The following is a 14,876-nucleotide window of genomic DNA, read 5'->3' as shown; positions in this document are numbered from 1 at the left end:
TAAAAGTTTGAGGACTAATTTATAATTTTCCTTTTCGTTGACAAAAATATCTTATTGTTAAATGTTAAAATTTATAAGCTAAACTATTAACCACGTAAAAGTATAAAAGTCAAAGAGTATTTTTTTCAATGTGCAGTTCACTTCTTTAAATAGATTAGTCACTATTTTATTTTATTTTTTATTTTTACTTTTTCTAAAAATTAAGTCCATTTTTTTTCCTTTTCCAACCATAATTTGTATTTTTCTTAACTATTATGATTGAATTATTAAGCAAATTGCAAAACTAAAAACAAGTGTTTAAAAATTACTTTTTTTTAGTTTTAAAAATTTGGCATGATTTTTTAAATCACTAGAAAAAGTTAAATAACAAATAAAAAAAAATAGAAGTGAAAATAGTGTCTACAGAGCTTAATTCTAAAAAACAAAAAATAAAAAACCAAATGGTTATCAAATGAGATTTATGATGTGTTTGAAATACATTTTCAACCGTTTAATTAAAAAAAGTCATTTTTTTAAAAAAAAAATTGAGTATTTGATAGTCATTCAAAATAATTTTTGAAATGTATTTTAAATAATTTTGATGAAAAGTGTTTAAATAAAAATAATTTTTTTTGAAAAATATTTTTTTCTTAATTTAATTCAAATGCGCCTCAAGATTTTTGAATGTTTTTTATACACCAAAGGAGGCCTTAGTTTTATGATTTTGAAGATTAATTTTACTACTTTTATTTTTAGTAAATATATTTTTTTCTTCTTTTCTATACATGAGTAAGTATAATTTCACTTGTTAATCTTAAATAACGAATATGCAACTTAAGCATTTTTCATCCTAACATCATGTCATCTATCTTAATATTCGAACATTTAAATTTGTCATCCAAGCGATTTTTTTTTTTTTTTTAAATTCTTTTGTCTTCAACAACATTTGGAGTTTGAGAGACCTAAACGCATGCAACCTTCTAAATAAAGATATATAATAAGTTGAACTATGTTGAAGTTGATTTTTTTTTAATCGACGTGACAGTATGAAGATCTTATTATTTATATGTAAATAACATGTAAATATATGAATGTGACGCAATTACCAGAAATATATGAATATGACACAACTACCAATATAGTATTCCTTAACCATGAAGAAATAAAGTTTTGTTTGATTCATGTTTTTAGAAGAATACTAAAGTGACCCAAGTGTAAGGATTAAAATATTCATCAATCCATTGACATATCCTTAAATCGGAGAGTTTACATCGATGTCAAAGATTAATCGATATCTTTTAGAAATACACATAAAACATAAAAAGAACAATCTATTAATGTATCACAATAAAATATATATACCATTAATAATATCTAGAGCTTAAGTTAGGAGTCAAAATAACTTGATAATTACTAAATTATAGTTTATGATTTCTTTTATTTGCAAAAATATCTATCGATATAATGTTATTTATAGCCCTCTCCTTTCTTTTGCTTGGTCGATTGATTGACTTTCTCAACTATCCCAAAATTGATAGGAACCGACCGGTTGGTGGTTGATGTCAATTTTCGTCCAAAACTGACATTGATCGATCAACGCAGTACATCCCAAATTTGGGTATGTTTATTCAATATAATATGCACATGCATATATTTGAACACCTATATATATGCATATGCTATACTTACTTTTTAGAGATGTGTTTCTACTTTTCTTTCTTTCGATAATCTTTCCCTCTCGTTTGATATTGAAGCAACATTAGGGTTTCAACTAAGAATATAACTTTTTTCTGCAATCTCTCTTTCCATTGTTGCACATAACACATGTATTTAAAATAATATGAGACTCATAAAATAAAATAATATATAATTTAATGATCACATGACCCGGAAAGTGGACAACTAATGTGTTCCACTTATTGAACAAGGTTATATGGTATGTTTGTGACTCCTGGATACTGAATGCATCCTTGGGGTGATGCCGTAGTTCCTAAGGGGTGGAGACGACGGTGTCGGTCCATGAATTTTCAAATTAAAACAAATATATGATTTATTTATGGCTACACAAACCGTCAACGATAGTTTTAGATAAGGACCAAGACGAACTATTATAGAGGATTTATTGAAACCATTGAATTCAGAATATGATAAAGTGGCTCCTGGGTGGGGAACTACACCTTTAATGGATATCATAGTGGGTCTATTTACGATGTTCCTATGTATTATTTTGGAGATTTACAAGCAATTAGATTCGATTCACAAGAAAAGAACTATATATTAACCATAATACTGCAATTTTTGTCTTATCTTGTGCCAATTCTTAACCCAAAAGTTGGATTTGATTACCACTTTGTTTCACTAATCTAGTAAGTAGCTTCTAATAATTTATTTTTCTACAAAATCCATGTCTTTTAAAATATAGTAATTATGAACTTCCAACCTCAAAAGAAATATTGCATGTCAAAAGTCTCTTTATTTATTTATTTATTTTTTAAAGTAAAAAATCATTGTTTTTTGAAATATGACTAAAAGATTAGTAAATAAGGGATGAAAGAGAAGAATATTGAGTTATTTCTCAATTATTTTCATCGTCGACTCAATTTTCAAATGCATCAAAATTTAAAAATAACAAGACTAAATGATTCGCCAATTTGAGAATAATATGACCGACATAAAGCTTGTAATGATGATAGAATTCATATTTTACTTCATCTAAAATTTACAAAAATTACATTCGTTAAACTTTTATTTTTCACACATGAAATTATTTTTTTAAATATTTTTAATTGCATTCAACATAATTCATAACTAAATAAAACATATTATTTTTTTAGAAAGATAAAAACAATAATAATAATAAATAAATAAATAAATAAAACATTTTAGTCATCATATGTTTCTTTCCTTTTAATTTAGTTAGATATAAACTATTTGAATTTAACGAATAAAATACACATTTAAAATTTTATATTCTAAATATTTTAACCTAAGTGCATTGCATACGTCCTCTAGCTTTATCAAGAAAGTATAAAATGTAAGTGAAAATTTAGAATTTCTTTATGAAAGATATTTTCTTTTTAATTGAAGGATGAAAAAGAAAAAAAGAAAAAAAAATCGAAGGGGCGAAAATCAGAATTGAAGTAAAAGAAAGGGGCGAAGCATAAAGAAAAGAGAAAGTATTTGATTATTTCGTTCTCGTGGTATTGCCTATCGGTTGCTCTCTCCCTCTTTTCTCTTCTTTTTTTTTTTTTTTTCTGTTTGTCCTCCCCATCTTCCTCCTCGTTAGAGTAGGTTTCTTTCATCTGACGTACTGTAGACGTCTACTCCGCGGCGCACGTTAATCTCTCGAACTTACAAACTCTTGGAGGTAACTTCTTTCTTCTACTATCTCCCTCTTCTCTTCCTCTTGATTCTCCTCCTCTTCATATCTGGTATTACGATAGCATTGTAGTGAAACCCTAATAGCACGGCAGCAACTTCTGGCCCCCTCTTTTCATTTTGTTTGGTTTATTAGATCGCTTCTATTCACCTTTCTGAATCTGTAATACCCACTAATTTCTGTTTTAATTTTATTCATCAGGGATAGAGAGAGTCCGTTGGCCGTATCATTATCATTGTTCTTATTAGTCCTTTTCTTTTTAAAATTTTCGATCGTTTGTCTGCTTCAAGATCTGCGAAAAGGAGGATCTTTGAGTTGCTTCTGTTAGAAAAGAACGGCAAGTTAGGTTTTTTGATGCTTTGGCGGGAATCGGGATCCGCCAAGCGGATTAGAGTTTTGGGGTGCACCCTGCGATGGCTAACCCTGGCGTTGGGACCAAGTTTGTGTCCGTGAATCTCAACAAATCGTATGGACAGGCTCATCACCATCATCATTCATCTCATTCCAATTCTTATGGATCAAATCGAACGCGACCTGGTGGTCATGGAGCCGGCGGAGGAATGGTGGTCCTATCGAGGCCCCGCAGTTCCCAGAAACCTGGGCCGAAACTTTCTGTTCCACCCCCCTTGAATCTGCCTTCTTTGCGAAAGGAGCATGAGAGACTTGATTCTTTGGGTTCAGGCGCTGGGCCAACTGGTGGAGGGGTTTTGGGAAACGGACAGAGGCCAACTTCAGCTGGTATGGGTTGGACAAAGCCGCGCACCAACGACTTGCCAGAGAAAGAAGGGCTTAGTGCTAATATAGTTGATAAAATTGATCCGTCTTTGCGAAGTGTTGATGGAGTGAGCGGTGGTAGTAGTGTGTATATGCCTCCTTCTGCGCGTGCTGGTATGACAGGCCCGGTTGTGTCTACTTCTGCTTCCTCTCAGGTGCTTACTGCAGTTGAAAAAGCCCCCGTTTTGAGAGGTGAGGATTTCCCTTCTTTGCAAGCAACTTTACCTTCTGCAGCCGCGCCTTCTCAGAAACAGAGAGATGGGTTGAGTTCTAAATTGAAGCATGCGCCTGAAGGTTTATATGAAGAACAGAGGGATACTTCTCATTTAAGTTCAAGAATAGATGCCCACTCAAAATTTCAGTCATCACAGGAAAGTATCCCCAGTGAGAATGCAAAAAATGGAAACTCTTTTGGTTCTGGGAGTCTCCAATCACCAGAGTTATCTTGGAAGCAGGATGATATTTTTCCAGGCCCTTTACCACTCGTCTCAATGAATCCTAGATCAGACTGGGCTGATGATGAACGTGATACAAGCCATGGTTTGATTGACAGGGTTAGGGATCGAGGGCACCCAAAGAGTGAGGCTTATTGGGAGAGGGACTTCGACATGCCTCGGGTTAGTTCTCTTCCCCACAAGCACACTCATAATTTTTCTCAGAGATGGAATCTGCGGGATGATGAATCTGGGAAGTTCCATTCCAGTGACATTCATAAATTGGACCCTTATGGTCGGGATGCCAGGACAGCTAGTAGAGAAGGCTGGGAAGGAAACTTTCGGAGAAACAATCCTATACCAAAAGATGGATTTGGTTCAGACAGTGGTAACGATAGAAATGATATTGCAGGAAGGCCCACTAGCATTGATCGAGAAACAAATGCTGATAACATGCATGTTTCACATTTTCGAGAACATGTGAATAAAGATGGGAGGAGAGATACTGGATTTGGACAGAATGGGCGGCAAACTTGGAATAGTGCAACAGAATCCTATAGCTCCCAGGAACCAGATCGGACTGTAAGAGACAAGTATGTTAGTGAGCAACACAACAGGTACAGGGGTGAAACACATAATACTTCAGTTGCAAACTCATCATACTCTACAAGTTTAAAACGAATTCCTGCCGATGAGCCGTTGCTGAACTTTGGCAGGGATAGACGTTCGTTTGCAAAGATTGAGAAACCTTACATGGAAGATCCTTTTATGAAAGATTTTGGAGCCTCTAGTTTTGATGGACGAGATCCTTTTACTGCTGGTCTTGTTGGGGTGGTTAAGAGGAAGAAGGATGTGATCAAGCAGACTGATTTTCATGACCCTGTTAGGGAATCTTTTGAGGCTGAACTTGAGAGAGTTCAACAGATCCAAGAGCAGGAACGTCAGCGAATCATCGAGGAGCAAGAAAGGGCTCTAGAACTAGCTAGGAGAGAAGAGGAAGAGAGACAGAGGCTTGCAAGGGAACATGAAGAAAGGCAGAGGAGAGCTGAAGAAGAAGCCAGAGAAGCAGCATGGAGAGCTGAGCAAGAACGACTGGAGGCTATCCAAAAAGCTGAAGAACTACGGATGGCTAGAGAGGAAGAAAAACAGAGGATTCTTCTGGAGGAAGAGAGGAGAAAACAGGCTGCTAAACTAAAACTTCTAGAATTAGAGGAAAGGATGGCCAAGAGGCAGGCTGAAGTTGTGAAATCAAGCACTTTGACTTCAGATATTCCTGAAAAGAAGATTCCCAGTGTTGTAAAAGATGTTTCCAGGTTGGCGGACACAGTTGATTGGGAAGATGGTGAAAAGATGGTGGAGCGAATCACTACATCAGCTTCTTCAGAGTCATCTAGCATAAATAGGTCCTCTGAGGTGGGCTTTAGATCTCAATTTTCTACAGATGGTTCTCCTTCCTTTGTGGACAGAGGCAAGTCTATTAATTCATGGAGAAGAGATTTTTATGAGAGAGGAAGTGGCTCTCAATTTGTTCTACAGGATCAGAGTACTGGCTACAACAATGGTCCAAGGCGGGAGGCATCAACTGGTGGGCGGGTATCTTCTAGGAAAGAGTTTTATGGGGGAGCTGGATTTACGACTTCCAGGACATCTCATAGAAGAGGTATTACAGAACCACAATCTGATGAATATTCTCAGCTAAGAGGACAGAGACCTAATCTCTCGGGAGGTGGCGATCATTATAACAGGAGCCAAGAGTTTGACTCCGAATTTCAGGATAATGTCGAGAATTATGGTGATCATGGATGGAGGCAGGAGAGTGGTCGCAACAACTTCTATTTTCCTTACCCTGAACGAGTAAATCCAATCTCTGAGGCTGATGGGTCCTATTCTGTTGGAAGGTCACGCTATTCCCAGAGGCAACCTCGTGTTCTTCCTCCTCCATCTGTAGCGTCTGTACAGAAATCTTCTGTCAGGGGTGAATATGAATCTGTTCCCCGGGATATTGTAGAAAGTGAGATACAATATGACCATCCGGCACATAATATTTCTACTTCTCAGACAAGGTATATTCATCATGACAACCGTGCACTTCCTGAGATAATTGATGTTAATTTAGAGAATGGTGAGAACGAGGAGCAGAAACCAGATGGCAACACAACACTGCGGTGTGACTCACAGTCAACCCTTTCTGTTTTTAGCCCCCCTACCTCTCCAACTCATCTATCTCATGAAGACTTGGATGATTCTGGAGATTCTCCTGTTTTATCAGCTAGTAGAGAAGGCACATTGTCAATAGAGGATAATGAATCTGCTGTACCAGCCAAGTCTGGGAAAGAGATCATGATTACCTCTACTAGGGTATCTACAGGTGATGAAGATGAATGGGGTGTTGTAGATGAGCATGTGCAAGAACAGGAAGAATATGATGAAGATGATGATGGGTATCAGGAAGAAGACGAAGTTCATGAAGGAGAGGATGAGAACATTGACCTTGTAGAAGATTTTGATGATTTGCATTTAGATGATAAAGGGTCACCCCATATGTTAGATAACTTGGTATTAGGTTTTAATGAAGGCGTTGAAGTGGGGATGCCGAATGACGAGTTTGAAAGAATTCCAGGAAACGATGAAAATATGTATGTTGCACCAGAAATTTCAAATGGGATCAAGGAAGAGCAGGGGTCTTCTGAAGGATTGCCAGTTGATGGTAAAGTCTGCCAATATGCGGATGCTTCTTCTCAAATAAGGATTGACCCTGAGGAGATGCAGGACTTAGTTATGCAGCCTATAACTGCACAAGCATTGCCAGAATCTGAGATTACCGAGCAAGGAAATTCTTCTTGCAGATCTAGTGCGTCTGTTCAACAGCCGATGGCCTCACAATCTATATCTGGTCAAGTTATTGTGCCAAATACTGCCGTTTCAGGTCAAGCCGAGCCTCCTGTTAAGCTTCAGTTTGGGTTGTTTTCAGGTCCTTCTCTCATACCATCTCCTGTACCAGCTATACAGATAGGTTCTATACAGATGCCTCTTCATTTGCATCCTCAGATTACCCAATCTATGACTCACATGCATTCATCACAGACCCCTCTATTCCAGTTTGGGCAGCTAAGGTATACATCTTCAGTCTCCCAAGGTGTACTGCCTTTGGCTCCTCAACCGCTGACATTTGTTCCACCTACTGTACAAACTGGTTTTCCTTTAAATAAAAACCCAGGAGATGCTCTGTCCATTCATCCTTCTCAGGAAACCTGTGTTCACAATTCACGGAAAAATGATGTATTGCCTTTTCTGATGGATAACCAACAAGGCCTTGTGTCAAGATCTTTGAATGTGAACCCATCAATGGAGTCAAAGTCATTACCATTAACAGAAAGTACAGAAAGCAAGCTTATGACTCCGCAGGATCAAACTGCAGGTTCTTGCATTGATGAGAGCAATTCCAGATCAGAACCAGGTTTTCAAGCAGAACATCAGAGGCACCGTGTTTCAACTTCAGATAATCAATATGTGGTATCAAGGGGAAAAGAATCTGAAGGTCAAGGTCAGGATGGGATGGGATCATTTGATTCTGTTTCAAGAGATAAGGGTTTGAGTGGGTTAAAAGCTCGTGGCCAGTTTCATGGTGGAAGAGGGAAAAAGTATATCTTTACAGTAAAAAATTCTGGATCTAGATTGCCATTCCCAGGTTCTGAATCTACTCGCTTAGATACCGGTGGATTTCAGAGGCGGACGAGGCGCAATATTCCACGTACTGAGTTTCGTGTTCGAGAAACTGTGGATAAAAAATTGTCTAACAGTCAAGTTTCTTCAAACCATGTAGGGGTAGATGATAAGCCAACTGTTAGTGGAAGAACTGTCGTCCATTCTGCCAGAAACGGGACTAGGAAGGTTGTCATATCTAATAAGCCATCGAAAAGAGCATTAGAATCTGAAGGATTAAGCTCTGGGGCAAGTACTTCCCTAGAGCTTGATGCTGGTAATAGATCTGCAAAGGGAGTGAAAAAAGAGTATTTGGGCAAGAGCCAGGGAAGCCAATATCCTGGAGAAGGTAACTTCAGAAAGAATATTTGTTCTGGGGAGGACGTTGATGCCCCTTTGCAGAGTGGAATCATACGTGTATTTGAGCAACCTGGCATAGAGGCTCCCAGCGATGAGGATGATTTCATTGAGGTGCGATCTAAAAGGCAGATGCTGAATGATAGGCGTGAACAAAGAGAGAAAGAGATCAAGGCAAAGTCCCACAATTCAAAGGTTTATACGTTTTCCATCCTTCCTTTCCTTTTTTGTTTATTTATTTTTTGTTATTGCAAGTTTTTAGTTCAATAAATTTGATGAGTACAATTTTAGATCCCACGGAAAAGTCGATCTACTTCGAAAAATGCATTATCTTCAGTCAATTCAAGCAAAGTTTATGCTGCTAAGGAAGCAGAACCGGTAAAGAGAACACGATCTGATTTTGTTGCTGCTGATGGAGGAGGACGTGGATCAGGAAATATTGTGGTGTCAACTGCGTTTAGCTCTCCAGTAGTCTCTCAACCATTGGCCCCAATTGGGACTCCTGCTCTGAAATCTGATTCCCAGTCCGAGAGATCACATGCTGCTAGGTTGGTATTCATTATGAAGGAACTTACGTGCATCATCTTTGAATATGAGCTAATCTTTTATATTATTTCATAGGTCTATCCAGACGAGTGGCCCTGCATTGGCAACTAGTGAAGGAAGAAATCTTGACTCAAGCATGATGTTTGATAAGAAGGATGATATTTTGGAGAATGTTCATTCATCTTTTACTTCCTGGGGTACTTCACGTATAAATCAACAGGTATTAGAGGTGGAAGTGGTGACGTAGTTGAGTTTTATTTTGGTCGTTACATATTTTTCTGGATGTTGATATGGGGTTTTAATATTGACCTTGTTGACTGTATTGTTCATTGCTTGCTTTCACGGATCTCTAGGCAATTTTAATATTTCCGTGTTACCGTGTTAGTTTGTTAGAGGACCTTTATATCATTGTTTTAGTTTGAGCGCCAGAAGGGTTAAATCTTTGTTTAAGTTCGAGTTGATTGTACTTACTACTTAGATCTATACTTCTAATGTGATTTTACATTTTTATATATCATAATTATATGATAGAATTTCAAACTGGTTGGCAGGTTATGGCCCTGACACAAACCCAACTTGATGAAGCTATGAAGCCTGCTCAGTTTGATTTACATCCTCCGGTAGGAGATCATTCTAGCTTAGCTGGCGATCCTAATGTGCCATCGCCATCTATCTTAGCATTGGATAGGTCATTTTCTTCTGCTGCTAATCCAATCAGTTCTCTGCTTGCTGGCGAGAAAATTCAGTTTGGTGAGTAATTGGAGGAACTGCATGCGTCAAAATCTGATTTTAGGAGTTCAATTTGTTAATTCTGATTTTCTCTTTTTAATTATGTATGCAGGTGCAGTCACATCTCCAACAGTTCTTTCTCCTGGTAGCTGTTCCACTTTGCTTGGGATTGGTGCCCCCTCTAGTCTCTGTCACTCAGACATCCCAATTCCTCACAAACTTTCTGGTGCTGAGAATGATTGTCATCTTTTCTTCGAGAAAGAGAAGCATCACTCTGAATCTTGTACTCATATTGAAGATAGTGAAGCTGAAGCCGAGGCAGCTGCTTCTGCTGTTGCTGTTGCAGCTATCAGTAGTGATGAGATAGTCGCTAATGGGATTGGCACGTGCTCTGTTTCAGTTACTGATACCAATAATTTTGGTGGTGGGGATATTAACGTTATAACAGCAGGTAGTGTGGAAGCTGTGGTGCAATTACGATAATTAGTTTTACCTCTTATTTTGTTTGTATTTTTCGTTACATGACTTCAATGGTTACTGTTTTACAGGTTCAGTGGGTGATCAGCAATTAGCCAGCAAAACAAGAGCGGATGACTCTCTTACTGTAGCCCTCCCTGCAGATTTGTCTGTTGAGACTCCCCCAATTTCCCTGTGGCCAACTTTGCCAAGTCCACAGAATTCTTCAAGCCAGGTGCTTTCACATTTCCCTGGTGGTTCGCCTTCCCAATTTCCCTTTTATGAGATAAATCCTATGTTGGGAGGTCCTGTCTTTACTTTTGGACCACATGATGAGTCGGTACCCACCACCCAAGCTCAAACACAAAAAAGCAGTGCACCAGCACCCGGTCCTCTTGGATCCTGGAAACAGTGTCATTCTGGTGTCGATTCATTCTATGGGCCTCCTACTGGTTTTACTGGTCCGTTCATAAGTCCTGGAGGCATCCCAGGGGTTCAAGGTCCTCCGCACATGGTTGTATACAATCACTTTGCTCCTGTTGGACAGTTCGGGCAAGTTGGCTTGAGTTTCATGGGCACTACGTATATTCCTTCTGGAAAACAGCATGACTGGAAGCATAGCCCGGGACCTTCTTCTTTGGGCGTTGAAGGGGATCAGAAAAATTTAAATATGGTTTCGGCTCAACGCATGCCCACGAACTTACCTCCAATCCAGCATCTTGCCCCTGGTTCGCCCCTGCTGCCGATGGCTTCTCCATTAGCTATGTTTGATGTTTCTCCATTCCAGGTACGGTTGATTTTAGTACCCTTTCATCGCCTTATTGTGTAGCTCCCGAGAAGGAACGTTTTGTGTTACGGAGTACGGACTTTAGACATTATTTGGAAGAAATGTAAGGTCCAAGATTATATATATATTACATAAACAGTAGAATTTCTGTTCCTACATAATGAAACAGATGGTCCAAGATTATATATCTTACATGAACAGTATCTCTGGTTCTAAATAATGAAGCAGATGCATGGATTGGTAGTTTCCCTTCTATAACTAGTCTGATGGTTTGCTTTTAAATACTTTTGCAGGCCTCTCCTGAAATGTCAGTCCAAGCTCGGTGGCCTTCTTCAGCATCCTCTGGTCAGCCTGTGCCTCTGTCCATGCCTATGCAGCAGCAGGCGGAAGGCATTCTTCCTTCTCATTTCAGTCATGCATCATCTTCTGATCCGACATTTACAGTCAACAGGTTTCCTGGATCACAACCCTCCGTAGCCTCTGACCACAAGCGCAATTTTCCTGTGGCAGCCGATGCAACTGTCACCCAACTTCCGGATGAACTTGGAATAGTTGATGCTTCAAGTTGCGTCAGTTCTGGGGCTTCAGTGCCAAATGCTGACATTAACGGCTTATCAGTGAACTTGGTTACTGATGCTGGCAAGACTGGTGTTCAGAATTGCAGTAGCAGCAACAGTGGCCAGAATGCAGGCACCAATTTAAAATCTCAGTCGTCTCATCATAAGGGCATATCCGCCCAGCAATACGGTCATTCTTCTGGGTACAATTATCAGAGAGGTGGTGCTTCTCAAAAGAATGGTTCAGGTGGTAGCGAATGGCCCCACCGGAGAACAGGGTTCATGGGAAGAAACCAGTCTGGAGCTGAAAAGAACTTTTCCTCTGCAAAAATGAAGCAAATTTATGTGGCCAAGCAACCATCGAATGGAAATCTCAGAGTGTAGAAAAGGGAGCTGCCTAGATTTCGGATTTGCATTGAACGGATTGTTTTCGGTCCAGAAATCAAAGTTTTGGTTGGTTTATTTTTATTTTTATTTTTTTTTGTGCTTATGTTGCAATTAGTAAAGCGTGTTGGAATTCGTCAGTCTGTAGAAACCCGTCCATTATTGATGAATGGCCAATGAACATAGGTGATGACTGCAACTGCAGTTTGAATGGGGGATGCCATTCCAGACTTGAGGGATAATTTGATTTCATTCTTCCAAGCGACGTGCCAGGAAGTAGGACACGGGGCATCGTCAATTATGATATGAAGTTCTAGTCGGCTTCAAAAATTTTTATTATTTATTGGAACATATTCATATTTCTGACTTTTTAAGGTTATACTTGCAATGCTATCAATGATCAAATTAAGCTCACCTATCTTATGTTCTGATGCGTCTAAATCTTTTAATAAGAGGATGTATGATCAAGTTTAAAAACTATGGGAACAGACTAATGCCCTTCCTGTCTTTCATTCAAGTAGTCTATAAGGATTTTCTTGTATTTAATTAATGGTTAGCTTTTAGATTAGTTTAACTCTGTCATGTTAGTTAAATTATAAAACATGTTCTTGATATAAAAATGCACTTGAAATTTTAAAAGTTTGAAAAATATTCTTAAAACTTTTAAAGAGTTTAAAAAATATCTTTGTTATCAATCAATCTGTTTCAAGTTTTCTTCAAGTTAAAAAAAAAAATCAAATTTTAAAGTAAATTATATATAATTTTTTTTAGATAGATACTCTCATATTTTTCTTAATTTTTCAATCCTTAACTTACACCAATCTTCTCAATCACCAAAACAGAAACCAAATTTTAAGTTAAAACATAAAATACAATAAAATTTTACAAATTCCAAAATCAAAATCTCCTATTGAAACATACTCAAAACGATAAATAGTCAAATAAAAAAAGTATCAGTCTAAATCGTGTTGGTTCTTAGGAATTTAACACTTATTTTTGTTATTAGATAGGTTATCGAGCAAAAAAGTCATTGGGACATATTAGATACAATTCAGGTATAAATGGAGCAATTAGTAAGCAACGAGAGGCAAAATGGTGAAATTGAGCAAGAGGAGGCACGACGTTGCACAAACTCTATGATACTTATGCCCCGCGCCATTTACAAAGACAGTCTGCTAAACAAGCGTTGCAGTGTTGTCCTACAGTGTTACAACACTCTCCATTTGATATGTACGCATGAAGAGATACTCCTTCCAATAAGCTCTCTAAGGCATTTCTTGAAGGGGCCTTCAACATCACCACATGGTATGTTTTGGTTGTTGTAAAAATTGGTGTAAGTTAAGTGTTAGAAAATTAAGAGAAATATGAGAGTACTTACGTGTACAATAAATATGAGAGCACCTATGTAAATAAATAGTCAAATACATTTTTTTATTTCACTATTTATCGTTTTGGTATGCTTCAAGGGGAGATTTTAATTTTGGAAATTTGTAAAATTTTGTGATATTTTTATGGTTTAACTTAAAATTTTGGTTGTTGAGAATATTGGTGTAAACTAAGAATTGAAAAATTAGAAAAATATGATTGTACTTATATTAAAAATTGAAGATATTTATATAATTTATTTTAAAATTGGTTTTTTTCAAACTTAAGAAAACTTCAAACAAATTGATCAGTCGGAGCTTTTTTATTTCTAAAGTCATTTTTGTCACGAGGAATTAACGGTGTTTGTTCAAATTCTAACAGTGAATGTATTTTTGAACTTTTATTAAGTTAAGGATATTTTTTAAACATTTTGAAAGTTGAGAGGTATTTTTCAAATAAAACTGTAACAGTTTCCATACAAAACTAATGACAAGGGTATTTTTTGAACTCTTTTTGAAAGTTTAAGGGTATTTTTGAAACTTTTGAAACTTCAGATGCAATTTTGATACAAAGTGTAAAGTTCAAGGATATATATATATATAATTTAACCATTATTTTAATATAGTTAGGTTTAAAATAAACTAAAAAAATTAGAAAAAAAATTGTTTTTCTTAAAAAAAGAATTTTGAAATAGATATTTGACTAAGGTATAATTTTATTTAATTTATTGTTTTAATAATTTGATATTTTAATTTTACTAAATTTTGAAATAAAATTTTATAGACTTTTGTCACTTTAATTAATTTGAAAAGATAATTTTTTTTAATCATACTATGCTAACTTTAAATTGAAATAAACTAGTATTTTAATCTTGAATTAAGTTTTTATAATTTTTTTAATCAAATTACCTTTAAGGAATAAAAAAATCATATAAAGTTTGAGTTTTAATTTTTATTTGACCGTTAAGTTGTTTCTAACATTTTAATCCCTTATGTTTAAAAAATGATTATAAGTTTTTGAGCTAGTTAAATTGACCTAATTAAAAAATAAAAATAAAAATAAAAATTTTATTAAATTAAATTAAGACTTTAGCGTCATAAATATATCTAATTACACAATTCTAGTCTAATAGACTATTATTTTACACAAAAATCTGACATAATTTACCTTTTCAACCTTCTTTACTACTCAAATTTTATAAATAATAATAATAATAATATTAATACCAAAGAAGTATGTAAAGATTTTTTTTGTGGTCATGAACTTTCCATTATAGTTCTTTCTTCCTCCAAAACCTATATAAGTAAGAATTTCTCAAAAAATCCTAAAATTGTCACCTTCATAAATGAAAGTAAGAATCGACAAGAAGCTTTGAAGAAGAAAACGAGGTATATTATATATATATATATATAACACTATATATTTGA

At 36.3% G+C, this 14,876-nt stretch overlaps 1 protein-coding gene across 2 annotated transcripts; it reads left to right on the top strand.

Annotated features, from left to right (window-relative positions):
- The first annotated feature begins 3,038 nt into the window (after nt 1–3,038).
- On the top strand, nt 3,039–12,498 carry LOC120074436 (uncharacterized). 2 transcript variants are annotated; one of them, XM_039027555.2, is made up of 8 exons: nt 3,039–3,346; nt 3,560–8,820; nt 8,917–9,173; nt 9,247–9,391; nt 9,723–9,921; nt 10,013–10,351; nt 10,449–11,143; nt 11,437–12,498. In XM_039027555.2, exons 2-8 carry the CDS (start codon nt 3,772–3,774, stop codon nt 12,082–12,084), a joined length of 7,332 nt encoding a protein of 2,443 aa, XP_038883483.1. In that variant the 5' UTR covers nt 3,039–3,346; nt 3,560–3,771; the 3' UTR covers nt 12,085–12,498. The 2 variants fall into 2 exon arrangements, with proteins under 2 accessions (XP_038883483.1, XP_090167941.1); XM_090311815.1 differs by lacking the exon at nt 3,039–3,346 and having other exon boundaries at nt 3,354–8,820.
- Nucleotides 12,499–14,876: the final 2,378 nt, after the last annotated feature.

This window comes from Benincasa hispida, chromosome 3 (genome assembly GCF_027475165.1).
Source record: "Benincasa hispida cultivar pf3 chromosome 3, pf3_genome.v1.1, whole genome shotgun sequence".
In the NCBI taxonomy this organism is placed as follows: Eukaryota; Viridiplantae; Streptophyta; class Magnoliopsida; order Cucurbitales; family Cucurbitaceae; genus Benincasa; species Benincasa hispida.
This window is presented reverse-complemented; position numbering and strand designations above follow the sequence as displayed.

Excerpts from the sequence above, each read along its gene's own strand:
- LOC120074436 (XM_039027555.2), top strand. The coding sequence starts at position 3,772 with ATGGCTAACCCTGGCGTTGGGACCAAGTTTGTGTCCGTGAATCTCAAC. Across the intron at positions 10,352-10,448 it reads TATTAACGTTATAACAGCAG|GTTCAGTGGGTGATCAGCAA; the intron begins GTAGTGTGGAAG and ends ACTGTTTTACAG. Across the intron at positions 11,144-11,436 it reads TTGATGTTTCTCCATTCCAG|GCCTCTCCTGAAATGTCAGT; the intron begins GTACGGTTGATT and ends ATACTTTTGCAG.